The sequence below is a fragment of the Malaclemys terrapin genome, chromosome 2 (genome assembly GCF_027887155.1).
Source record: "Malaclemys terrapin pileata isolate rMalTer1 chromosome 2, rMalTer1.hap1, whole genome shotgun sequence".
Taxonomy (NCBI): domain Eukaryota; kingdom Metazoa; phylum Chordata; order Testudines; family Emydidae; genus Malaclemys; species Malaclemys terrapin.
The window spans coordinates 233034318-233060296 of record NC_071506.1 but is presented as its reverse complement, the minus strand read 5'-3'; the positions used below and the strand labels follow the sequence as shown (position 1 = coordinate 233060296).

The following is a 25979-nucleotide window of genomic DNA, read 5'->3' as shown; positions in this document are numbered from 1 at the left end:
GAGCGTGAACTGGGAAGGACTCCGGACAAGTGAGGTAACATTTGAAGCATGGGGACTTGAGCATGCCGCAAAAACAAAACAGTCTTCTAACAGTAGAGAAGGGTGGACATGGGAGGCAAAAACCTCCGTGATTGGAAAAACTAACCCCCAAAGAAATAAAATATGAACTAAATAAAAAACTAAAGACTTAATTATAAAATAAAATAAAACTATAAGAGTAACAAATAAGCAGGTATCTGTGAGCACTACGAATGTGAGCACTTCTTTAGCCAGGACACTCGAGAAGGAATCAAGCGCAGTTCATCTGTCATATGAGGCATGAGAATAGATAGGGAGCATGAATGGATCTAATGAGCACCGCTGCTGAAAATCTCTGATAGAAGGCACCTGGGGCGCCTGTGCACCTCAAGTGGAGCACCCACAGGGACACTACTCAAAGAAGAAGAAAAAAGCCTCACATTAGGCTGGACCCAGGACCCTCTATCGTCTTCAGGACATGCAGGGGAGCTACAGGCTTTAACAACTGCCAGTTCAAGTGCAAAATAAACAGGTGTATAATAGACTGGGGAGCACAGGAGGAAGGGAATCTTGCTTCTGTGAGCTTTGCTCCCTCAAAGGCACATCCACAATTCACCACCACACCACCATTTTTAAATAGGTGGGCTTGCTGCAAAGCCTGCATCTTCCAGCCCTCTATTGTATGCATGGCTTGGAAAGCTACAGATACTTTTTAATGCACAGTACAAATATGGTACAAATAAAAGTGAGTTGTTGATATATAATATACATAATGTATATTTTATTCACAGAGAATGAGCTAGAGTTACTCCTGGTTCTACAACAATTTCTACACCATAAGCTTTGTCAGAAGGCTCTCAAGAAGGAAAGTCTTCCTGAGACAAGGCTGTAATAGTGGAATATGTCTGCAAGCTCCTTTGCAAAAGGCTCTGAGGTCTTAGTGCAGGTGAAAGTGGGCAGCACTGACAAGAAACAGTGCATACATTTTTTCCAATAGTTCCTGGTAAAGTCTCCAGGAAGGAATTGAAGCTACTCCCTCTGGTGGTACATCTAAGAGATAGCAGTGATAGAAATAGCACCTATTGTCTCTTAGGGTGAACACACCCCTCTGACAAGAAGACTCATGGCAATCGCATGTGTGAGAGTCAATGAATTTTGCTCTGTATATGGAAATGGTACACAATCCATGTATGCCTCATTCTTTTAAAAACTCAATTGATAGTTGTGACCTCACAGTCATGAATTGCACATTTAATGTTGAAATAAAAAGCACAATTTTTCTTAGTTCTAATTAAAGAAAAGGGCAGAATCTTATAAAATCATAAATTGTTGGGTATCATCCAAGCATTTTTGCATTTCAATCTAAGAAGGACCACTCACAATACCATGGACCGCAAACAATTCACAACAAATTTGGCAAGATGTATTATAATGAATTGCGTGAATTCCAAATCCAGTTCTTGTTCTACATATGTAGGGCTCAAACCACAGACGACAATAACATGTTAGACATCGCAAGAGGAGGCATTTCACACAAAGAGGTTGAACTCAGACTAAAGAACTTGATTTCACATTTAACCAAAAAAGGGTAAAATACTTATCTTTTAAATTCTCTGTGGTAATAGCATAATACATTAGAGGCATGGGGATATGAGTGAATCTCATTCACAAGGAAATGTCCTTATAGTTCAATTGTAGCTTTGTCATGCTTGGGTTGTATAGTATTTTCCTCACTGAGAAGATCAATTCTGTATTTTATAGGTGTTCAGTGTCTGTTTCATGAGTGTAGGTGTAATGGGTTAAGACTAAAAGGGGTAATTTTAAAAAGAAACGTGATTTGCTTTCAGATTACTTGTGATACAAATAAATATAGGTTATAAGTAAGGCTATGATTTAGTCACAGAAGTCACGGAATCCATGACTTCCAGCGACCTCCGGGACTGCAGCCCGCAGCGGTTGGAATCTGCAGGGGTTCCCCGCCGCCAGCGGGGACAGGGAGCTGTGGGATACCACTGCCACCTCTGGCGGCCCAGTGAGCTCCAAGCCACCACAGGCATTTGGGGTACCCTGCAGCTTCCGGCTGCCATGAGTGGCGGCGGCACCCCACAGCTCCCAGCTGCCACAGGCGTTGGGGGTACCTTACGGCTTACGGCTGCCACAGGCAGCAGCGGTACCCCCAAGCTCCCAGCCACTGCAGACCCCTGGAGCTGTGGGCGGTGGGGGTACCCCACAGCTCCTGGCCCCAGCAGGTGGACCCCCGAAGCTTCTGGGGTACCCCGCAGCCCCTAGCTGCTGCAGGCAGCGGGGGCCCCACAGCTCCTAGCTGCTCTGCAGCTGCCCCGCTGCAGGTGGTGTGGGGACCCACCTATCCCCATTTTGCCACAGATATTTTTAGTAAAAGTCAAGGACAGGTCACAGCTTCCATGAATTTTTCTTTATTGCCCGTGACCTGTCCGTGACTTTCACTAAAAATATCCGTGACAAAATCTTAGCCTTAGTTATAAAGCATTTCTTCCTGTTGAATTTCTCTCTTACTATAGAAAAGCAAAGCAGATCCTTTCTGAGCCGCAACAAAATAGCAGCTGTGGTGCAACTGTGACATCTAGTGGCAATCAAGAGGAGAGCAAATGTAAAATATTCTGCTCCAAAATCCCTTGGCTTTTGTATGCAGTGGTGGTGTAGACATGTCGGTCCCAGGGAATTAGAGAGAGAAAGTGCGTCAGGTAATATCTTTTATTGGACCAGATTCTGTTGGTGAAAGAGACAAACCCTTGAGCTTACACAGAGCTCTTCCTCACGTTTGGGAAACTTAATCAGAGTGCCACAGCTAAAAACAAAAAGGAACAGATTATTTAGCATAAGTAGTTAACACTTATTTCAAGGGACCACTCAGGGTGAAGTGGCCCATCACACAGGGAGAAAAGGATGGGTGGGAGGGGAAGCAGCTGGAGTGGGGGGGGGGGATTGGTTAGTGGGTTACAGATTGTTATAATAAGCCATAAAACCAGTATCTCTAGTCAGTCCATGATTTTTAGTGTCTAGAAGAGTTATGCATTTATGCTTCCAGACTCATCTTTTGAAAGTGTTGTGCAGGTTTCCTTTGAGAATGAGGACTGATCAGTCAGTTATAGAGTGATCACTTTGTGAAAAGTGTTCACCCATAGGTGACTGGTTGTTTGTCTTTTATCATTTTCCTGTGAGTTCATCAGAGAGCATAGTGGTTGTCTAGTTTCACCCACATAGTTGTTATTGGGGCATTTAGTGCACTGGACGAGGTATACCACATGTTGTGATAGGCAAGTGTAAGACATATGGATCTTGAAAGGTGTGTTTTGGAGGGGTGTTGATCATTGTAGCAGTGGAAATATGTTTGCATCTGCTGTTTTGGCAGGGTCTGGTGCCACTTTGAGTGGGTGTGTCCTGGTCTGTAGGGAGCTTGCTCCAGATGATGAGCTTGCAGAGGCTAGGGGTTGTTTGAAGGCCAGAAGAGAGGAGTTAGCTGTGTTGCTGTAGCTGTGTCAACTCCAGGATATTAGACAGACAAGATGGGTTATATCTTTTATTGGACCAACTTCTGTTGGTGAGAGAGGCCAGCTAGAAGAGTTCTGTGCAGCTTGAAAGTTTGTGTCTCACCAACAGAAGTTGGTTAAATTAAATTATATTACCTCACCCACTTTGTGTCGTTAGGCTTTTGAAAGTAAATCTAGTACATGTGAAAGTTGTTACCCTATTGGCCTTCCTTTTGTGGGCCTATCCATAGAAATGACAGTAACCCCCTGCCCACAAAAGAAAAGGCACCAAACACAAATGGGTATAAACTGACTGGGTGACAAATCAAAAGTGAAGTCATGGGGATGTGAACAAAGGTATAATAAAAACGTGGTAGTACGGGACAGCAAGCAGAGTATTCCAGACAATGCCCACTTCTCCACACAAAGTTCCAAGGAGTAACTGGACACCACCCAATGGAATTCTGCCCAGATGTCTGAAGAAATGAGGGCAAGAATAATTGTCTCAAAATTACACAGAATCTCTCTGTGACTGACCTTCCTTCTTCTGGGTAGCAGCCGTGTTAGTCTGTATCCTCAAAAAGAACAGGAGTACTTGTGGCACCTTAGAGACTAACAAATTTATTAGAGCATAAGCTTTTGTGGGCTACAACCCAAGTGGGTTGTGGCCCACTTGGGTTGTGGCCCACGAAAGCTTATGCTCTAATAAATTTGTTAGTCTCTAAGGTGCTACAAGTACTCCTGTTCTTCCTTCTTCTGGAATTATATATAGCAAATGGGAACACAAGAAGGTGGTTAATGAGGAGGTACCTGAACTTGGTGGGGTCTTGGATGGGTCAACAGGTGGGGAGGAAGAGGGGGAGAAATACAGCCAGAAACTCAGAAGGGAGTACTGGAGGAGAATAATAGGGGCTTCAGCCTGGCACTTGGGAAGTAAGTGTGTGTTACAGGGTCCTACTCTCACTGCAGAAAGAGTAGGTATCAGGGTACTCTTGTTCTGTGAAGAAATCACCAACTAACTGCCCAGAAGGTTGCAGAACAAGGCTGGAGTGGAGGCACCAACACAGGGGAATCTCGCTCTCCATGAGAGACTGTCAGGGCCCGAGATACAGGCCCTGCCTTTGGCACAGCAATGGCCCACCCCTCAAGTCACAGGCAAGAAGCCAGAAAGAAACCAGCATCAAATGATCAGGACAAATGAAACACAAAAGTGTAGGACTGGTAGTGGGATTAAATGGTTACCCACATTGTGCAAGTGGAGGATACTAATCAGAGAACCTCAGATGACACCCATTGCTCAGAGAAAAGATCACAGTGGACATAGCTCAGTGGAACTCTGCCAAGATATGGAAATGGAGGAGTGAAGGAAAATGGCCCTACAGGCCCAGAAAGTCTCCCAGTGCTTGAGCTTCTAGGTGGAAAACTTGACCAAGGCCAGGAAGACGTTCTGGAGACACAATCCACTCTACGCAGTCTTGAGTTGTGATTAAGCCACACTGTTTGGACCTGTGAATTTAGCAATGTGTTGTCCCATCTAAAGTATCTCTCATGTAAGGGGCTTCCACCACTCCACTTTGGAGATTACTCCAAATCCTAACTGATCTTAATGGCCAGGAAGCTGAAAATGACATCACAAATCACTGGCAGAGCTAAGAACAGAACCCATGGCCAATGACTACATTCCCCACCTTTGATTTCTTATAGCTTTTCATATACTGTCTATCAAATCAACGGAAGAAGAGTCTTGTGGCTAATACTAAGTGCCTGCTAGGGTCAGGACTACAATATAAACTTCGGTTAGTATAACTACCTCACTCAGGGGTGTGAAAAATCCAGACCTGAGTAATACAGTTATCCTGACCTAAGCCACGGTGTAGACATTGCTATGTCGACAGGAGGGCTTCTCCCATTGGCAGTTACCGCCTCTTGAAGAGGTGGATTAATTATGGCAACGGGAGAAGCTCTCCAATCAGCATAGTAGTATCTTCACTGAAGTGATACAGTGGCGCTGCTGCAGCATTTTAAGTTTAGACCTGCCCAAGGCACCAGGAGATATGGATTCTTTAAACAGCCCTGCAACAGATTTCCTTTTGACCTTGGACAAATCACTTAAGCCATCTGTGCTTCAGAATCCCTATTTGTAAGAGAGGGATGAACATGCTTTGCTACCTCATGGTGCTGTTGTCAGGCTTAATTTATTAGTGTTTTTAAAGCACTTTGAAATCCTCATATGGAAAGCACTATATAAAATAGGTGCAAACTATTATAATGGTGGTAGTAGCAGCAACCATTAGAATTAAGACTGTATTGTGGTTTCCATTCTAACTCCCTTTTTTTTAAATCACTCAAAACATCCTGAATTTTCATTTAGTCAGAACCAGAGCTACTTTACTGTAACATCTCCAAGGGAAGCAATTTAAGCAAATGTTACTGAATAGTTATTATTGGTGTTTAATGGGAACAGTTTTAGTAGATATGATGCTTGATGGATGCATTCAGCCAGTGCTAAAGGGTTAACTGATGATTAACCAGATATAATATTCTAAGATCTGGCCTTTTAATACATAAATTACAAAACAATATTTGTAATACACAACGTTCAGATCTCGCTTTAGATTTTCAAAGCATTGTATAAAACAAAAGATAATTAATTAGCAATTAAAATTTAATTGCATTGTGTTATAATTGTTTGTTCAGCATGCTGATTGCCTTGGCAAGAGGCGTCACACAAATACAATTACTGGTCTCCATTTTACAGCTGCTCCACAGGCACAACTCCCATTTATTTCCATGAAAGTTTTGCCTGCAGTGCAACTGCAGAATCAGGCACTAAGAAAGAACAAAGGGATAAAGCAAATAAAGGGAAAAAAACAGAGAGAAGATCATTTTTTAATTCTTGCAATTTATGTAATATAGTTCCTTGTTTCATTTTAACTATTTTCAGATGGCTATTCCTTTAAGTGGGACAGCCATATAGTCAATAAGAAAGACTAATTAAAGGATTGTTAGTGATTTAATATCTTAAATAGTTTTTATGTTAGTATTTTAGTTTTCTTTTAAGGGATATACACATTATAGGTGTAACACAGAGGTGATAAATGTATCAGGGCAGATCCTCAGTTGATATAAATTGTCATAGTTCCATTGAAGTCAATAGAACTGTGACCAAATATACCAACTGAGGATCTGTCTCACTGATTGACATATATGTTTTATACAAAATGAGAAAGAATATCTCAGCAAGAGATAAAACCCCTGTAGACAGTCAAAAATGAACCAAGCAACCCCACAACCCCACCCCTATTTGTTCTAATATTAAGCAATTAAAAAACTTTAGGAGCTTATTGAGGGATGAGGGGGGAAGGTTAAGAGCTGACTCGATCATGGTTTAAAAGTATCTACAAAGGAAGACAATATCTGACAGAAGAGGACTTTTTAACCTAGCAGGAAAAGGCATAACTAAATCCAATGGTTGGAAGTTGAAGGTACACACATTCATAGTGGAAATAAGGAGCTTATTTTTAACACTGAGAGTAATTAACCATTGGAACAACTTACTATGGTATCGGGTGGATTCTTATTCACTTGTAATCTTTAAATCAAAACTGGATGTCTCTCTAAAAGATATGGACTAGTTCAACCACACATTATTGATCTTGGTGGAGGAATTACAGGGTGAAACGGTGTCTTTGTTATGAAGATCAAAATGGTCCTTTCTGGCCTTAAAATCAATGAATTAAGACAATCAATACACCATTTTCTTTCAGATGAGGTCAGAGCCGGGGATAGTGGAAATGCACTGAGAAGTCTCCAACAATTTCTGTCAGGCCAGTCCCAGAGACAAGTGCTTACATGTGGAGTTCTATTAAGCTCACTGCTCTCCCAACTTGTATACCAATGGCTCCACAATTAAGTTGTATAAATGAGACATATTAGACTCAAAAGTAAACAATACTCAGGTCCTAAGTTCCCTGTAAGCTGCGCGGCCATGCAGCACCCAATTTAGTTCTGCACAGGAGCTCAGGGAACCCACCCAGGGACCTGTCATGGCCGGGGGAGGGACGTCCCTCCTCTGGGCTCAACCTAACACAGCCCCCAACATGCCACAGCCGGGGTGGCCCCCCGGCCCCAACTATGCTGTGGCCCAGACCTGCCAAAGCCAGGGCGGCCCGGATCCAAACCCAGGCGGCCCGGCCTGGATCTGAACCCGTGGTCGGGGGCAGCCTGACCCAGACCCAGCCACAGCCGGGGTGGCCCGGCCAGAACCAGGAAGGCCTAGCCCGGAATCAACTGCAGCTGGGGCAGCGCAGCCCTGCTACGGGGAGTCCCTCCCCAAAACCAGCCCCGGCCCAGACCTGCCTCGGCCAAGGTGCCCCTCCCTGTACCCAACCCCAGCCTGGACCTGCGGGGGAATGGGGGAGGGGCGCCTCTCCCGTGACCCCAGCCCTGGAGCTGCTGCAGCGGGGAGAGGCACCTCTCCCCCCAAGCCCAGGTGCTGCTGTGAGGAGAGAGAGCTGGGGGGAGTCCTCTCTCCCTGCCGTAGCCCCTGAGCACCCTCCTGCACCCCAAACCCCTCATCCCCAGCCCCACCCCAGAGCCCATACCCCCAGCTGGAGCCCTCCCCCGCTTCCAACCTTCTGCCCCAGTCCTGAGCCCCTCATCCCCAGACCACCCCTCTGCTGAGCCTCACCCCCTTACAGACCCAGAACTCCCCCACCCAAACTCCTACTCCCCTGCATCCGGCCCTCCCTGCTGAGCCCCTCCCCCCTGTATCTGGACCCCCACCCTTCACCCAGATCCCCCTGCTGAGCCCAACCTCCCTGCACCTGGACACACACACACCGCCCCCCCTTGCCAACCCTATCACCTGCATCTGGACCTCTACCCCCGTACACAGACCACCTCCTGTTGAGTCTCCCGTAATCGAAATCCTATCCCCACAAGCCCCACCCCCTACGTGTTTGGATCACACCGACTAGACACCCATACTTGGACCCCCAACCCACTGAGTCCCAACCAGTTACACCCAGATCCCCACCCCACCAAACTCCTCTCCCTCAGACACTCCCGCTGAACCTCCCACACCCAGACCTCTCCTGCTGAGCCCCAACCACTTTCACCTGGACCACTCAGCAGAATCCCATTCCCCCTCCACCCAGAACCCCCTAACAAATTCCTGTGCATCCAGATCCCCCACACACCTGGACCCCCCTCACTGAGCCACCCGTACCCAGACTGCCCCACACAGAACCCTATCAACCCAGACCTGGATCGCCACACACACTAAGAACTTCTACACTTGGATCTTGCCAGGCTGAGTCTGCCTGTCCACACCTGGTGCACCTGGCACAGAGGGACAGGACCCTGGGATGTTTCTGGGGCAGGCCCAGGCCTTGCTCTGTGTCAGGGTTGAGTGCAGCCTCACTGCCAAGTCCATGTCCTGGGAGTGAGAGGGCTGCTGGGTGATCTCCCACCTCCATGCAGCCAGTGTCTTGTGCTCCCCACTGCCATCCTGGAGCCTGCACATTTATTGACAAATAAAATTTGCAGAATTTTAAAATATTGTGCGCAGATTCCAATTTTTTTTTTTTTTTTTTTGGCACAGAACTCCCCCAGGAGTATTATGTAGTGTCGCAACTATGCAGAGTCTTTATCAAATAGAAATATTTCTCATACCATTCCCACAATTATGTCATCTATCTTATGTTTTCTTTGTAAATTATTCTGGAGGACAGGGATAAAACAGTTTCATATTACTTTACTTTTCAGTATCCAAAAATATATCTAGATTTGACCATTCAAGATTTACACAAATTGTAAACCTAATAGTAAAGGCAAAATAACTTTTTGCTGGTTCAATGGAAAATGTGAAATGTTGACTTTCCTCTAGAAACAGCTGTATGATTCCATTGGACCAACAGACCTCTAAAAAATAGAAAAAAGAAAAAAAAATGGGGGGGCAATGTTAGAGCCTTTCACCATTCCTGTGGTAATTTTACACTACTTTTCCTGGTAGACTAATGATGCAGCTTGTGTAGTCCCCCAAGTTGGTGGCCTATCCATCCATGAACAATAATATAGTGTAAAGCACTATAGTTTCCATTAGCCACCTATACTAGTATTCAAGAAATAAAACTTTATGGAGACCCCTCAATATTGTTTTGTTAAGTGATCAAAAATAAACTTCACATAAGTTATATAAGTGTTTGTTCAGAACTGTGTATTTAAATTTCTCCCACATAAATCCAAATATTCCTGGATAGACAAAACACTCATGCACCTCCACACAGAGAAGTACTTCAGAATGCTAGGGAATTTTGATTGCTGGAGTGGCTTAGGAAAATATTAATGATCAACTTTTTCCTTAAAAGAAATATTCAAAAGGAGAAATGTTTAAATAAGTTACGACAGTCTATAAGTCATTTGTTTAATCTAATTTAGTATTTTCCAGGCCTATGTTCAGTATGTACACCACTGGAATATTTCAGCTTCTGCCTTCAATATACTCACGCAATAATGTTATAGAGAAGTACTTACATTAATCAATAGATGGAATAAGGCAGATTCAAATTCTAAATGAGTGAAGTTTACCCACTGAAAACTATACTACCCACCAAAATAGCCATTCCATATCGCAATAAAAACTAGGGAAACGCAGCATATAGACGTTCTATATCCATTATATGAGAGGCAGCATTGCTTATTGTTCAGTTCAGCTAAATATGAGCTCCTAGTCTGATGCTGGGGCCAAAAGGAATAATACAGTCCTTGGATGCATAAGCAGGGTAATTCTGAGTAGTAGAGAGGTTATTTTACCTCTGTATTTGGAACTGATGTGACCTCTCCTGGAATACTGATGTGCCCAGTTCAGGTGTTCATAATTCAAGAAGAATGTTGAAAAATTGGAGAGGGCTCTGAGAAGAGCCATGAGAACGATTACAGTATTAGAAAAGTATGATAGTGATAGACTCAAGGAGCTCAATCTATACACCTTAGCATAGGGTATGTCTACACTGAGCAGTGAGTCTCAGAACCCAGGTCTACACACTGGGGCTCACAGTACGGTGCTAAAAATAGCAACCTAGACATTCCCACTCAGGCTAGAGTTCCAGATCTGAAATCTAGCAAGAGGGGTGGGTCTCAGAACCCAAGCTTCAGCCTGAGCAGGAACATCTGCACTGCTATTTTTAACACCGCAGCACAAGACCTGCAAACCCAAGTCTATAGACCTGAGCTCTGAGACTCACTGCCGGAAGTGTTTTAGTTTTTTGTTGTTTTTTTTCCCCCCAGCATAAAGATACCCAGAGAGAAGCTTAAAGGGTGACTTGATTACAGTCTTTACATACTTACTTGGGGAACAAATATTTAATAAATGGGCTCTTCAATCTAGCAGAGGAAGGTATAACACAATCTAATGGCTGGAAGTTGAAGCTAGACATATTCAGACTGGAAATCAAAGGTAAATTTTTAACAGTGAGGGTTATTAACCACTGAAAAAAATTACCAATGATCATGGTGGATGCTCCATTACTAACAACTTTTAAATCAAGACTAGATGTTTTTCTAAAAGATCTGCTCTAGGAACTGTTTGGGGGGAGCTGTATGGCCTGTGCTATACAGGAGGTCAGACTAGATAGTTACAATGGTCCCTTCTGGACTTGGAATCTATCTAACTAGGAATCTAGGAATATGAGTCAGGAAAAAGGGCAACCCATTTCTGACAGTGATTTCTTCTGTGATATTAGCCAAGTAACTTAATCTTTCTGTGCCTCAGTTCCACATATATAAAAAGAAGAAAATAATATTTACCAAGGAATACCTCCCTCACAGGCTTAATCAATTGATATTTGTGAATAAATTTGAGCTCCTGTGATTAAAAAGTCTTATATAACTATCATATTGTTATACATTTAGCAATAGAAATGCTCAACTTAACCGACCTTCATAACAATATCATATAACTGATTGCACAATTGCAATACTCTGGGCTTGATTTGGGGTGGAGGGACTTCTTTAATATCTCCATTTAAGTGTCTGTAAAGTACTACAGAAAATTTTCAATACAAATATTTTTATATCAAAATCACACACCTGAGATATATGCTGAGAGAGAGGTGCCCAAAGTTAGCTCAAATGTAAGAAGGCAGATGGCATTGGCAATTTGCCAACAATACAACAGCTGCATCTAATTGATAAAATTAATAATATTACAGCTGTTTTCATCCTTACTATGAAACTGTGGCCTTCAGTGATAATAGGTCTCATTATGTAATTCTCCATCGTCGGATCAACTGCTCCCCCGGAAGGTGGTGGCAGGTTGCAAATATATTAGTTTTGGGGCCACATCTGACACACAAGTTACTCTTTGGACATTGCTAGATTAATGCTCACATTCTCTAATCCAAGGAGCACCAGGAGTGGGATTGTCGTCATTCCGCCCTGGATCCATTCCTCCAGAGATACTGTGCCATCATGGTCATAATCAATTTCTTCCATCATTTCATGAAGGATCTGTAGATTTTTTAAAAAAACTATAAATTGGATATTCTAAAACAATAAAAATATGCATTAACCCTGAGCCATCCACTTTCTGAAGGAAAAGCCTTAAACTTTAGTGGAGGGCATATATTTCAGACTTATAACCATAGTGCTATGTTGTCCTCATTGGAAAAAGATTAGGAAAGGGCTGAATGGCAGCCCCAGAAAGAAGTAACAACTATTATTATTTTTACTACTCAATATATGTATTAATATCACAGATATTCATGGGACATTACAGAATGTTTTCCAGAATTAATTGCATCAATGATCTGACAAAATACTTACTGGACTGAGTTCAGTGACATCCCATTCAAGGTATTCTGCAACATGCATCATTTGAGTGATGATATTTTCTAGTTCCTAGACAGGAAAAAAGAACAAAGATATTTTAATGCAATATCAGACTGGCTGATTTTCTTACAATTCAGATATATAGTTTATAATTGTTTTAATATAGACTAACAGTGTATTTGGATGCACCATCTCTATGGATGAAAATATTACATGTATATTTTAACAAAACAACAATTTAAACCTCAAACCATTTAATACATCAAAGTATCTAGTGAAAAATATTCAATCAGCAGTTATATGCTATATATTTGAATATCAATATCATTACTAGTATAAGTTAAAATCAGAAATAAATATCCACTGGGGACTCCATTAAGCAGAATAAAAGGGTTACTTTTAATTATTTTAAGAAGGGAATATTTTAGGGTGAGATTTTTGTGCGTATGTGTTTGACCTTGGTGAAAGGAAATCTTTCAGAGAAAAAGAAAGACCCGAACTCACATTTTATATGTGCTTTGGTCAGGTATAACTTATGCTCATCACGTAACTGGGATGACTTGTGCTATTGGAAGCGAGACTAGTAAGGATTTGCTCTCACTGGACCATGTTCTTTCAAATTTGCGGTGTTATCTCCACTGTGCTGATTTCAGTTCCACAAAGTGTCATTAATTTAAATCCATGGGTTTGGTTCAACAAGGTATGAACCCCACAAGGTTTGCTTGAGTGTTTCAGGATCACAGGAACTTACTGTATGCAAATGGTATTTTAATATTTTTGGGTAATGTATATTATGCAGACATGGATATGTTTTAATGCAATTGTAGGTTTGGTACACTTACCATTTAGATATTTGTACAAACCTGGGGGCAAATCCTCAACTACTGTAAACTGAAGTCAATGGAGCTATGACAGTTTACACCAGCTAAGAATCTGCCCCTTTGCTCTAGGGTCAGCACTCAAGCCCAGTATAAATTGCATCCATAAGAAAAGCATGCATGTCGGGGGGGGGGGGGGGGGGGGAAGGGCACATTCAGCCCTTCTTCACTTCTGCTCTCAAAATGAGTGCAAGCGAATATATACAATTATTACAATTATTTCTATGGGGTCTTTATTTTCAGAGGTGCTGAGGACTCAACTCCAATTGCAGTCCAAGTTGCCAGTACTTCAGAAAATGGCCATAATGTGTAAGGATCAACAAAAATGGCATTTTTTTGCAACATTATTCAAACCGCCAGAGTTCCTATAACTGCCTCCCTCGCCACCGCCACAACCATTTTCTACACATGCAGCCAACAAGTCATGTCAGCAAGAGCACACAGGGGTTCAAGAAACACACACTTGAAGATACTATGTTTCCTGAACTCAGATTCCTCCTGGAATGCATCTATGGAGTGTGAATTCCATGGGTTTTAGGGGAGCTAGGAATAAGGTACAAAAGTTGTACCATGCTTACCCTCCTTTTTTCTTTCTTATGAACAAGAGGCAACATGAATTTGGCCACACAATTTTTGGAACAAACTCTCAAACACTGGCATCAAAGTAGCACCTGCAAAATACATACACACAAAATCAGTAGTTGTGCATGCAACTGGATGCATGCTTGGATGCACAACTGATCACATACACACACAATGGAAGCTATTCATGGTGATTTTACAGGCACACTTTAGATGTCAATGTTTGAAAGAGTTCCCGTCAATATTTTTCTGCAGTTATTTATGTTTTCTGCAGAACCCAACCTTTCATTTTTTTAAAAAGTCTGTTGTTTCTAACCCTTTCTAGTATAGATATTGTATTAATGTACACTACTTAGTGAAGGCTCTCTAATCCTCTCTCCAGCCTTTTTTTTTTTTTCTGTGCTTGAAAAAGCTTACAAGAACAAGGCAGAAGAAATACTGTGGAGAAACAAGGACACTTTATTCCTGAATAATCTTACTTTTGCTTAGTCCTTAAAATGTGGACTTTAAAATTTAATTTTTACATTCCAAAAACTCTTCACGTTGTCATAATTCATATTTTTATTAACATCCAAGAGTGCTTTACTAATCCTTTATGAAGGGTGATGTTTTAATCAGGGATTGAATTTCTTCTGATTAAATTTAAAGATCAACTGTATATTATGTTCTGACCTATATATTAGCATTGGGCATCACGTCTTCCCTTCTTTGAATTGTCACTGATCCTTACTTAATTCAATGAAAGGCATATTTAAATTGGTTCTGTCTTCTGAATTGTGCTAACGTGGTGTTTGCCCACTGAAAAATGTCTGTTCATACCACTGGGTCAAATCCATTCCAGCACATAAAGTCTGAGTAGGGGTAAGTGGAGGAGAGGGGAGTGTAACACAGTTGGGAGATGAAATCTAGCCCTACAGCCACTGTTACAGTCTGTGAATAGAAATAAGAAAATAGAACCTCTTCACAATCATTCTACAGGGTGCTAGAAGCTTCAAGAACCTAATCTATGATCCTATCTTCCATCCCTTATGCATTACTTGGCTGATATTTGTTAAAACCCCCTGTCGCCTGGTCCTAGAACACTATCAGTACCAATTTAAGGGTATGTCCCCTTACTTTATTTCCTCCTATATGCCAATCTCTCTCTTTTCCTGCCCCCCCCCCTTTTTCGGGGAGGGAGAGGAAGCAAAAGACAAAGATGCCTGCCCTATCCCCATTTCCAATAATTTGCTACTCTTTGTTCCTTCCCAATACCTGAAAACAGAGCCAGTGCTAGCCCCCCCACAACACACAATACTAAAACAGGCAAGTTTTTATAATAAAAAGTGAGCAGTGGGTCCCCTTGAGCTGTTCAGGGCTCTAAGCAATTGCTTCGTCTGCTTATGCCTAGCGCCGGCTCTGTCCACAAGCCACACACTTCTTGAACATCTCTCTGATGACTTTCTCTGATGTTCTCTTAATTGTATAATCAGGCACTATTCCTAAACGTCTCCTTTAACAATGTATCCTCATTCCTGGCCTTTCTGAACATGCTGGCCTTTCCCCTTCATCTTCTGCTGTTACCTTCTCCCAGAAAGTTGAGCCTCACCTTTCTTCCATCTCAATGCAACCCTACAAATAGCTCTTTCATGTACAACTCCCAATAAGTACAAAGGGGTTTTGAGAGCTGAGTTAAGTTGCCTCCTGCAGTAAAATGTTACAACTAAAAATCAGAAGAACAATTTCACATTGGGAGTTTCAACATTTGACTATCTCTATAGTTGAGGGGGAAGTGGATATGCTCAACAGAAGGACAAATTGTTAGGAGTAGCCTCAACATTTCCTGGATGACAAATATTTTTATTATACACAGTTATTACTTTTGTTTATTCAGTGTGCATTCTGCATGGATTCATACAAATACACTGTTACAGTTCATGCTAGTATAATATGTCAATAGAAATAAAATTACCGAACTGTCCAAGTACCCATTTCCATCTGTGTCATACAAGCGAAACATAACTAAAAAAAAAAAAAAAAGGTCAATTAAATTAGAAAAAAATGTAAGATGTACATCATTTTCCTTTAACTCCAGAGCAAGACAGAGAATTAATGTCTGACTTGAAACTGGGATCCTGATTATATCTATAGAAAACAGGATCCCACTTAGAAAATTTGCTGGCCTCCTCTTGCACTCTCACTGTGCTTTTAGTCCACTATGATGATAGCGGCTCTACAAATGCTTACTCATTAGCTAATTGCACCATTGGAAATTATTGAAATTAGTTTTCAGGTCAGCTGAATACAACAGTAAATATACTTTCCATACCTGCAAAGTAAAATATTCCCTGGTTTCACTGAGTTCACAATATTGGTATATAATTAGGGCTCTACCAAATTCACGGACGTGAAAAATGCCTCACAGACTGTGAAATCTGGTCTCCCCCATGAAATCTGGTCTTTTGTGTACTTTTACCCTATCCTGCAGAGCTGGGTGTCTGGAGAGTGGCGGCTGCTGGCCAGACGCCCAGCTCTGAAGGCAGCGCTGCCACCAGCAACAGTGCAGAAATATGGGTGGCAATACTGCTGCCAGCATACCAAGCAGCCTCTGAGCTGCTTCTGGTGGGGCTGTAGCCTTCAGAGCTGGGCACCTGGCCAGCAGCCGCAGCTCTCCCCCACATACAATAGCTTTGCAACACCTTTTTTGGTGGGGGCCCCCAGTTTGAGAAATGCTGAGTCTTAAGGTCTTTACATGTTTATATTTTGCTGTTTTAAAAATACATATTCATGGTTGTTAAAACACTGTGAAATTTAAGATTTAAATATCTGAAACCATGAAATTCAAGATTTTTACAATGCTATGACATTGACATTTACAAAAATGGATGATGAATTTAGTAGGGCCCTATATATAAAATAGAGCAATTGGGCACAATTCTGCTCCTTTTGAAGTCAATTGTAATGCTCTCTTAGGCTATGTCTAAACTGCACACCTTACAGCGGCAAAGCTGTGCCGCGACAGCAGTGTTGCTCTAAGGTATACAGTGTAGCCGCTCTTCGTCGGCAGGAGAGCTCTCTTCCACTGACAAAATAAAACCACCCCCAATGAGCAGCAATCACTATGTCTTCCACCGACAAAGTTTTGTCCACACCGGTGCTTTTCGTCAGGAAACCTTTTGTTGGTCGGTGTGTGGTTTTTTTCACACGCCTGACTGACTAAAGTTTTACCAATGAAAGTGCAGTGTAAACATCGCTTTAAAGCATCTCACTAGTCTCATTGTCTGAAATTTTGCTTACATATCTGGGCCCAATTCAAGAGCTCATTTCTATTCAGCACTTGATTACATGCTTAATTTTAAGTATGCACATAAGCTAGTTCTGCTACAGAAAACAGAATGAACTTAAGCATGCACAAAAGTGCTTTCCTGAATTGGTGCTCGAGGGCAATTCCATTCTGCCCCATAGGTTGTACTTAATGCACACTGTTTGGCCCCTTGTGAGTGTAAGTATCTTAAAGGCAGCATCTCACATATTCTTCTCTGTAACTAATGGAATAGTGAGTGTAAAGACATTGTATACCATAAACCTCTTAAAAGGTACAGTGCCTATGCATAAAAGTGTCTGTCTTTATTGTCTCACCCCTTGAGCAGCCACTTGTATTACATTTGAGGAAACTGATTTACTTATGACACCTTTCAGAATCTCCCAAACTGAGAGACTAATCAGATAATGTTTAAATTAAAGAAAAATAGATCTCCTTAAAAGTTCTCAGTTCAAGGTAAGAAAACTGTTTCACCGTCCCCCTTCCCTTCCCAGAATGGATTTCATACTAAGTCCTGCAGTCTCTAGCAGTGCCATCAGCTTGGGAGTTTTATACAACACCGAAGTTGAACACATGGTGCTAGAGTAAAATGCAGTCAATCATGAAAATATGTATCTCTGTACAAGACAAAGATAACTATTGATATACAACCATCTAAAAATAGCTATTGGGATTTTGGTATGTATTATAATATTAGCAATTTTAAATAATGTAGATTAAATCAGGCCCATGCATGATTTAAATCCCACTTATGTCCTCAAATTAGTATTTAAGTATCCTCTGCACAGGGATGAATTAAACTGATTAAAACAAACATATTCAATATGAATCTGTAAAGCTTCAATTCTTTAGTCAGTATTATATTCCTCTCTGATCCGCCACACAATTTTGGATAACACTTTATATTAAAATTCCATTTATAAATAGTTTATAAAGGGTTAATAAATGATTAATAGGTGTTTTAAGCATATGACAGATATGATTAATAGCATTAAAGATGGCTTTAGGGACATCAGTAGAAGGTGTTATAAATAGTTGTAAGCCATGGTTATAAGCAACCTATTGACCCGTTGGACTTGATAACAATCTATAACAAATGATTAACCAATTAGTAAAAACATTTATTAATCGTTATATAATACTTTTATCTCTCTGCCTCAATGGGTCTCCATTGTATTTCAAATTTTATCTGAAAGCATAACTTCTCCCCTCGTTTGTGTGTCTTGGATCTGATTTACAAAAGTTTTGATCTAATTCTGATGACACTGAAAACAATGGGAGAACCATTGACTTCTTTATGGGCACAGTTAGATCAATCCACCCCTTAATGTTTCTTTTTTTCTGCTACTATTTTATATTGAATTCTCCCATTGCATTATTTAACTAAAAAAAAATCACTTTAGTAAGTACTTGGTTCCTGATTCTACAAACAAGACTACTCACATGCAAAGTTACTCGAGTACTTAAATGTTTGCAGGATCAGGACCTCATTTAGTAATTTACATGGTGAAATATACTATGACTATATGGACAAATTTTTCCTCTGTTGAAGATAACCAAAAATACATAATCTCAGTGTTAGCCTTATATGCTTGTCTCATGGAATTAATTTTAATTTTCAAAGGCCATCCAAAGCATATGTAAACTACTTATTTACAGATTTTTGTTTTGTAAATTAAAAAAAGTTGAATTAGGTACACTTTCATTTTCAGAAGCTACTAATTACCACAAATTTCTCAATCAGGTTTCCTTATGCACCAGTCTTTGTAGTAGAAGAAAAATAGAACAGCAAATAAAATCTTGATAATCAAAAAACAGCATTTCACGGAAGCACAAACGTCTATATTAGAATAGATTTTTGATCTGTTTTATGTAAATATTGTAATGAGTATGAGGATAAATCTCCAAATAACTTTTAATATAAAATGCATATGCACCTGCTTTTAATACTCTGTGCTGTTGCACTTGGAGACTGTTTTATCAAAGCATTTCTTATAGCATTATAGCAAGTGATTATATTTTGCGTGAGGCATCAATTGATGATCATTATGATTACACATTTATCTCCATCCCAAATAAATTATCACAATCAAATCTCTTCAGTATTAAGAACAACTTTATAGTGCAAGGGCTGTGATTGAAATTATTGGACTGTATTCTGTGGCAGAGGGCCCCAGGGTATGAAATTTCCACAAAAGCCCCCTCACAGACAATTCTCCACATTGTCCAGTCAGGGTAGGATTTACCTCAGAATAGGCCAACGGGCCCATTCTGAAAGCTGGTAGATACCAGGGGACTGGTGAAAGGACACCACCATCTGGGCAGGGGTCTTGTGCCTCTGCAGCAACTCTGTATCCTGACAAATCCCTTTTCCCTGGCAGCAGGGCTCCATTGGAGTCTTAATACCAGGGACTTCTCTGGCAATGCAACTTCTGGAAAGGAGACTGCATACAGAAGATAATACAGCCCCAGATTGCAACATCTTTTATGGAGAACCTCTGCAGGACCATAGGGGAGATGTGCATCCTTGCCCGGGGTCTTGGTTAGCACCCCAGTCACTGCCCTCTCCCACAATGCAGACCCCTGGGATCAGCAGAGGCAGCTTTCCCCCATTCTGTATGTGGATCTGAAGGTGATGATCTGGGCTTTAGGATTCTGGAATGGCCTACACAGTCTGCCACTTGGATAGGCTCACTGTATTGTCTGCTGAATTAAGACCTAGGAATTTAGATTTTCCTATTCATGGGATCAACACATAATCCACAGATTTTGTTTTGAGTTGCAGAGAAGCATTCAATACATCATTAACCTTGGAATATTGTAGCATTTATAAGATATCAGTGCTATGATATTGGCAAATTTGGGACAGTCATTACTCAGGAAAAATTCCCACTAACCCTATGTTAATCAGGACTAGGACCTTGGATGCTATAGTTACATGCTAGCTATAGACTAGAAAACTTGGAGGTTTATAAAAGACATGGTCATTAAAACTTGCAATGAATATAAATTTCCAGCAGATAGAGCCTAGTGTCTGTATTTTTACAGCAGTGATACTGAATAATTACCTATAGTACACTATCAGGGCCTGATCCTGCATTTCTTACGGAGACAAACCTCTGACAAATCAATACGGCTTTTGCCTCAGTAAGGACAGCAAGGACCTTAGTCTACACTTGGAGCTGGGAGTGTGATTCCCAGCTTGTGTAGACATACTTGCTCCAGCCCTCATTGAGCTAGCACACTAAAATGAGTAGTGTAGCCATGGTAGCACAGGCAGAGGAGAATGATGGTATGGACTAGCCACGAGCAAAAACCTGCCTGAACCCCACGGGTACATATTAAGGGCAGCTAGACAATGCCCAGGTTACCCGAGCTACCTTACTATTTTTAGAGCGCTAACTCAATTAGAGCTAATGCGAGTATGTCTACTCGAGCTGGAAATCACCCCCTCAGCTCCAAGTGCAGATGTAGCCTGTGTGTTAGTCTAACCCAAGAACTGATTGTAAGAATGACACCATGGGGTTCTATATTCTTTGTGTTTCATTGATTTCCATATCAAACTTTTCAGGTCCTGGTTGAGGAAAGCATTTCTGTTCAGGAAAGGCGCTTAGGCATGTGCTTAACTTAAAACATATATTTAATTGCTTTTCTGAACTGAGGCCTTTGTTTGTAAGTAAAGACATATTTTCTAACTGCTAGCCCTACAGATTCAGCTGGACACACAACTGGGTTCTTTCCATCTTGCGGATAACCACTAGCAACATAGGATATACCAGCCATATTAACATCTCAACTACATCTGGAAGCCCCATTGTCTACACTCACACTTATGCATCCCTAGGCATCCTCCTTAGCCTTACATAGATTTTCAAAGGTATGACTGATGGAGATAATGGGGCAGTGCAGGGTGAAGGTATATCTAAGGGGATAATTTGGACTGCAAAGCCTATACTACTAGTGATGATGTGCAAGATGGAAAGAACCCAGTTAGTCAGAGCCCAGGGTCAATTATTGAGGCTGGAAGTTGGAAAAATACATTTTGTAACTTACTGAGCAAACTTGATAAGGAAATCAGCTAAACACAAGAATGCAGAACTCTGCTATGGCATTTTTATAGTGTCCCTTTTTAAGAAAAAACCACACTTCATTAAGTCTTAAATTTAGAGCTAGAAATTTCCATTTCAGAATTTCCTCAAGACTGCGTACAGCTCAGGTTTGCAAAGCTGAAAATAAACCAATGGCTGTTGTTACTAGCATTATAATCGCGTAGATGTATTAGCAAATTATTAGGGGCTTTTGTTATTTTGTTTTAATTCCCTCCGATTTAGCAGCTTTTTCCTCAGATACAAAAAAATATATACATACATTCTAGTTTGTCTTCAGGTCTTCCTCTTTCAAGCAGAGACAAATAGCAAACAATGTCTTTCAACTGGATTACATCTGGTACATGTAAATTGGCAGGAGCAGCAGGTCGTGATGTAGTGTTACCTTTATTAATTCTCAAACCTGGAAATAATACATATGCTTTGTTATCTTTATCAACTACATAAATAGAGAATCAAAACCAGGATTCTTGCATATAATTATAGTCCTTAAAGACATAATGGGGTTTAATTAATATTTAGATAAATAGATCAATTGACAGTTGAAACATCTACAGTTCTATTTCACATTTACCCCAAAAAGCAGAATTAAGATAGTGTTACAGGTCTCGCAAAAGAGGACTAAAACAATAAAATACACAGGTAAAAAATAAAACACTTCCCTGCAACAGGAAACAAAGAAAGGAATTCTGGGACTCACTGAGTTTCTTTCCATTTTGGGTGATCTGTTTTCACTTGACTGTGCAGTAGTTTTTGTTGAATACCCTTATTTCACTTAGTGGATATGTTATTGTCTCCCCCCCCCACCCCCAGTGCTGTCACAATCCAGCCCAAATTTGCCTCCATTCCAGCGTCCCTGTAGAAGTTCCATGGGCCTCCTAAATTATGTAGCTTCACAAGCTGCACCCTATTCAAAGATGCTTGTTGCCATATAATGCTCTTTCATGCCACCTGAATTTGTACCCTTGCCAGTGGCAGAGTCATACATGTGTCAGAGCAACAAATAATTAAACTGTCAAAATCCCTGCCACTAGATATTATGAAAATAAATATCCCAGTTTTAATAATAATAATTGAAATACTTATGAGTCAAACTAGTGCTGATACATTTGTAAGATACAAATTTCAGCACTGTCAATCCTCATGCTTCAATTTGGAAGTTAGTTGGACTATTCCCAGGGATGTATGAGTACTTGCAGGATCAAGCCCTAAATTAAGATGAAAACAACAGGAGGACATGACAACACAGAGAGGAATCGTTAAAGTTTCTGATTAAGGGGGTTTATTATGTCTTTCACTGACCTTGGCAATGTTAAAGGAGAATCTTAATAAAAGGATTAACTGTTCTTAAACACTTTGTGTAATTCATTCAGAACAGGTTCTTCACTGATAAGCTGCGTACATAATTTCTCTCACACACATTTTTTTGGCTAAAACAATTACTGTAGCCAATGGAAACAGAATCTTCTATGTTCATCTCACAAATTGTATTCCATGCTTATTTCAATGGGATTATTGGAGTGAGTAAGGTGAGAAGGATTTGTCTTTCAGCAAATAGAATTTGGGCATGCAGAAGCAATTAATTTAAATCAAGTTTACATCCAGCACATTTTTTATGCAGATAGTAAGAAAGATTAAGACAACTAAAATAAATAAAAGGGTGTTTAGAAGGCAGTGTTTGCCCAAATATAAATGCCAGGAGCACCTCAGCACTAAATATGGATTTAACTCTGAATTACTTTAAGTTATTCTATATGGGAAAACCAGTACTTCCCAATAGTGCCAGGGTCTTTCCTTATGACAAGTCTGCAAATATAACAAATGGAAATCATTAGACTAAAAAACATGTTTTAAAATTAACTCTAAAGTAACTCCTTCCTCTGAGTCTCTCGGTATCTGCCTTCTAGAATCCAAACATCATCTAAAATCTAACATCTATGGGGTAAGGAAAGTCTTGCTAGTTGCATTTTATACCAACACCTGAAAATGTTGGCATTTAATAAACAACAAAATAATTTCACATAGTAGTTGGCCAAGTTCAAAAGAAAAAAGAAAACTATAATATATACATGGTAATTAAGGCCTTGTTCTTGCAATTGAATCTGTTCTTGAGAGTGAAGTGAATCTGGGCCCTGCAGCAATGCAGGTGTTTCTCCCATGCAGAGCTACTTGCAGGACAGGGACCAAACCGATAAGATTACAAAACTTAAGTGCTAATAAATGCCAATAAAATTAAATTGTCATAAAATATTCATCAAAAAGATGTTAAATCTTATCTAGTAAGGAACAACAACATATTTTTCAGCAAATGAAGTCCATTCTTTTCTTGGTTGAAAGTACTCTGCCATTCCTTGGAGAACTAATTGAAAAGTTTACTTAGTTATATTTAAAAGAAACTACCTAAATAACATGGCAAAAAACCCCAAATATATTGTGCAAACAGCTATTTAACACTATCATGTGTTACATGGGGATGAATTTTGAAGCATGAAAGGTAAAATATAACCTTGTATTCTGTCCAGAGAAATAAAAGGAACTAAAATACTGGATCCTATTCTGCACACATACACATATCCCTCACTCCCACTGAAATCAGAGGGAACATGGCATCTGTATTGCAAAGTAGAATTTAGCCCATTGTCAAGTCAAAGGTATATGAAAGCAAAGGCATTTTTCAGTAAGTTGAGAAGAGCCAATGCTCATTTTCAGGGCAGCAGCTTGCCTGACATAAGGACCAGTTTCTCTTCAGGCCGCTAAGGGAGAATACAATTTATAAACAGATGTGACAGGGGCACTTGTAGAGAGCAACTCATCACACAACTGTCTCTGGCAACATTTGTCCATTATCCTCCCCTCTAGCTCCTACAAGTCTGCTCAGTTTCCAGATGAGTTTCAAATGCATTTGAAATATTTTCTCTACTTTTGCAAATCCCTGTCCTACACTAGTTACAAAACGTCTGGATAGCATAACATAAAATTATTCAAGTCCTTTGTGTGGACTTGTGCCTTTTGCAGCTTTTTACATTAAAATTTACAACCATCAAGTTATTTCACATTGCATGTTACCTATTATAAATGCTGTTGCTATGTAAAATCATATACATCAGTCAGAGATTATATAGTTTAATTGCAGTCCCAAATTACCCATAAATCTAATTGAGGTCAATGGAATTATCTAACTGAAAACTCATGGCGATCGGGGGAGGTCCCAGATGACTGGAAAAAGGCTAATGTAGTGCCCATCTTTAAAAAAGGGAAGAAGGAGGATCCGGGGAACTACAGGCCAGTCAGCCTCACCTCAGTCCCTGGAAAAATCATGGAGCAGGTCCTCAAGGAATCAATTATGAAACATTTAGAGGAGAGGAAAGTGATCAGGAACAGTCAGCATGGATTCACGAAGGGGAAGTCGTGCCTGACTAACCTAATTGCCTTCTATGATGAGATAACTGGCTCTGTGGATGAGGGGAAAGCAGTGGATGTGTTATTTCTTGACTTTAGCAAAGCTTTTGATACTGTCTCCCACAGTATTCTTGCCACCAAGTTAAAGAAGTATGGGCTGGATGAATGGACTGTAAGGTGGATAGAAAGCTGGCTAGATCATCGGGCTCAACGGGTAGTGATCAATGGCTCCATGTCTAGTTGGCAGCCGGTTTCAAGTGGAGTGCCCCAAGGGTCGGTCCTGGGGCCGGTTTTGTTTAATATCTTTATTAATGATCTGGAGGATGGTGTGGACTGCACTCTCAGCAAGTTTGCAGATGACACTAAACTAGGAGGCGTGGTAGATACACTAGAGGGTAGGGATCGGATACAGAGGGACCTAGACAAATTAGAGGATTGGGCAGAAAAAAACCTGATGAGGTTCAACAAGGACAAGTGCAGAGTCCTGCACTTAGGACGGAAGAATCCCATGCACTGCTACAGACTAGGGACCGAATGGCTAGGTAGCAGTTCTGCTGAAAAGGACCTAGGGGTCACAGTGGATATGAAGCTGGATATGAGTCAACAGTGTGCTCTTGTTGCCAAGAAGGCTAACGGCATTTTGGGCTGTATAAGTAGGGGCATTGCCAGCAGATCGAGGAACGTGATCGTTCCCCTTTATTCGACATTGGTGAGGCCTCATCTGGAATACTGTGTCCAGTTTTGGTCCCCACACTACAAGAAGGATGTGGAAAAATTGGAAAGAGTCCAGCGGAGGGCAACAAAAATGATTAGGGGTCTGGAGCACATGACTTATGAGGAGAGGCTGAGAGAACTGGGATTGTTTAGTCTCCAGAAGAGAAGAATGAGGGGGGATTTGATAGCAGCCTTCAACTACCTGAAGGGGGGTTCCAAAGAGGATGGAGCTCGGCTGTTCTCAGTGGTGGCAGATGACAGAACAAGGAGCAATGGTCTCAAGTTGCAGTGGGGGAGGTCCAGGTTGGATATCAGGAAAAACTATTTCACTAGGAGGGTGGTGAAACACTGGAATGCGTTACCTAGGGAGGTGGTGGAGTCTCCTTCCTTGGAGGTTTTTAAGGCCCGGCTTGACAAAGCCCTGGCTGGGATGATTTAGCTGGGAATTGGTCCTGCTTTGAGCAGGGGGTTGGACTAGATGACCTCTTGAGGTCCCTTCCAACTCTGATATTCTATGATTCTATGAATGTTTTTTTCACCACAGCATTTGTATTAGGCATAATATCATTGACTTCACTGTGAGTTTGAACAGTATTATAGCAGTCCCCTTGGCATCATATTGAATCCAAAAAACTTAACT

At 40.9% G+C, this 25979-nt stretch overlaps 1 protein-coding gene across 1 annotated transcript in view; it reads right to left on the bottom strand.

The window, feature by feature from the left end:
• DGKB (diacylglycerol kinase beta) overlaps positions 1-25979 on the bottom strand; it is a 465349-nt gene that overhangs the window by 351839 nt on the left and 87531 nt on the right. Inside the window, exons 5-8 of the mRNA XM_054021197.1 lie at positions 21489-21629; positions 15771-15820; positions 12354-12428; positions 11919-12038 (exon numbers count right to left, since the gene is read on the bottom strand). Of these exons, the coding sequence (XP_053877172.1) occupies positions 11919-12038; positions 12354-12428; positions 15771-15820; positions 21489-21629 (386 nt within the window). The remainder of the gene's footprint in view (positions 1-11918; positions 12039-12353; positions 12429-15770; positions 15821-21488; positions 21630-25979) is intronic.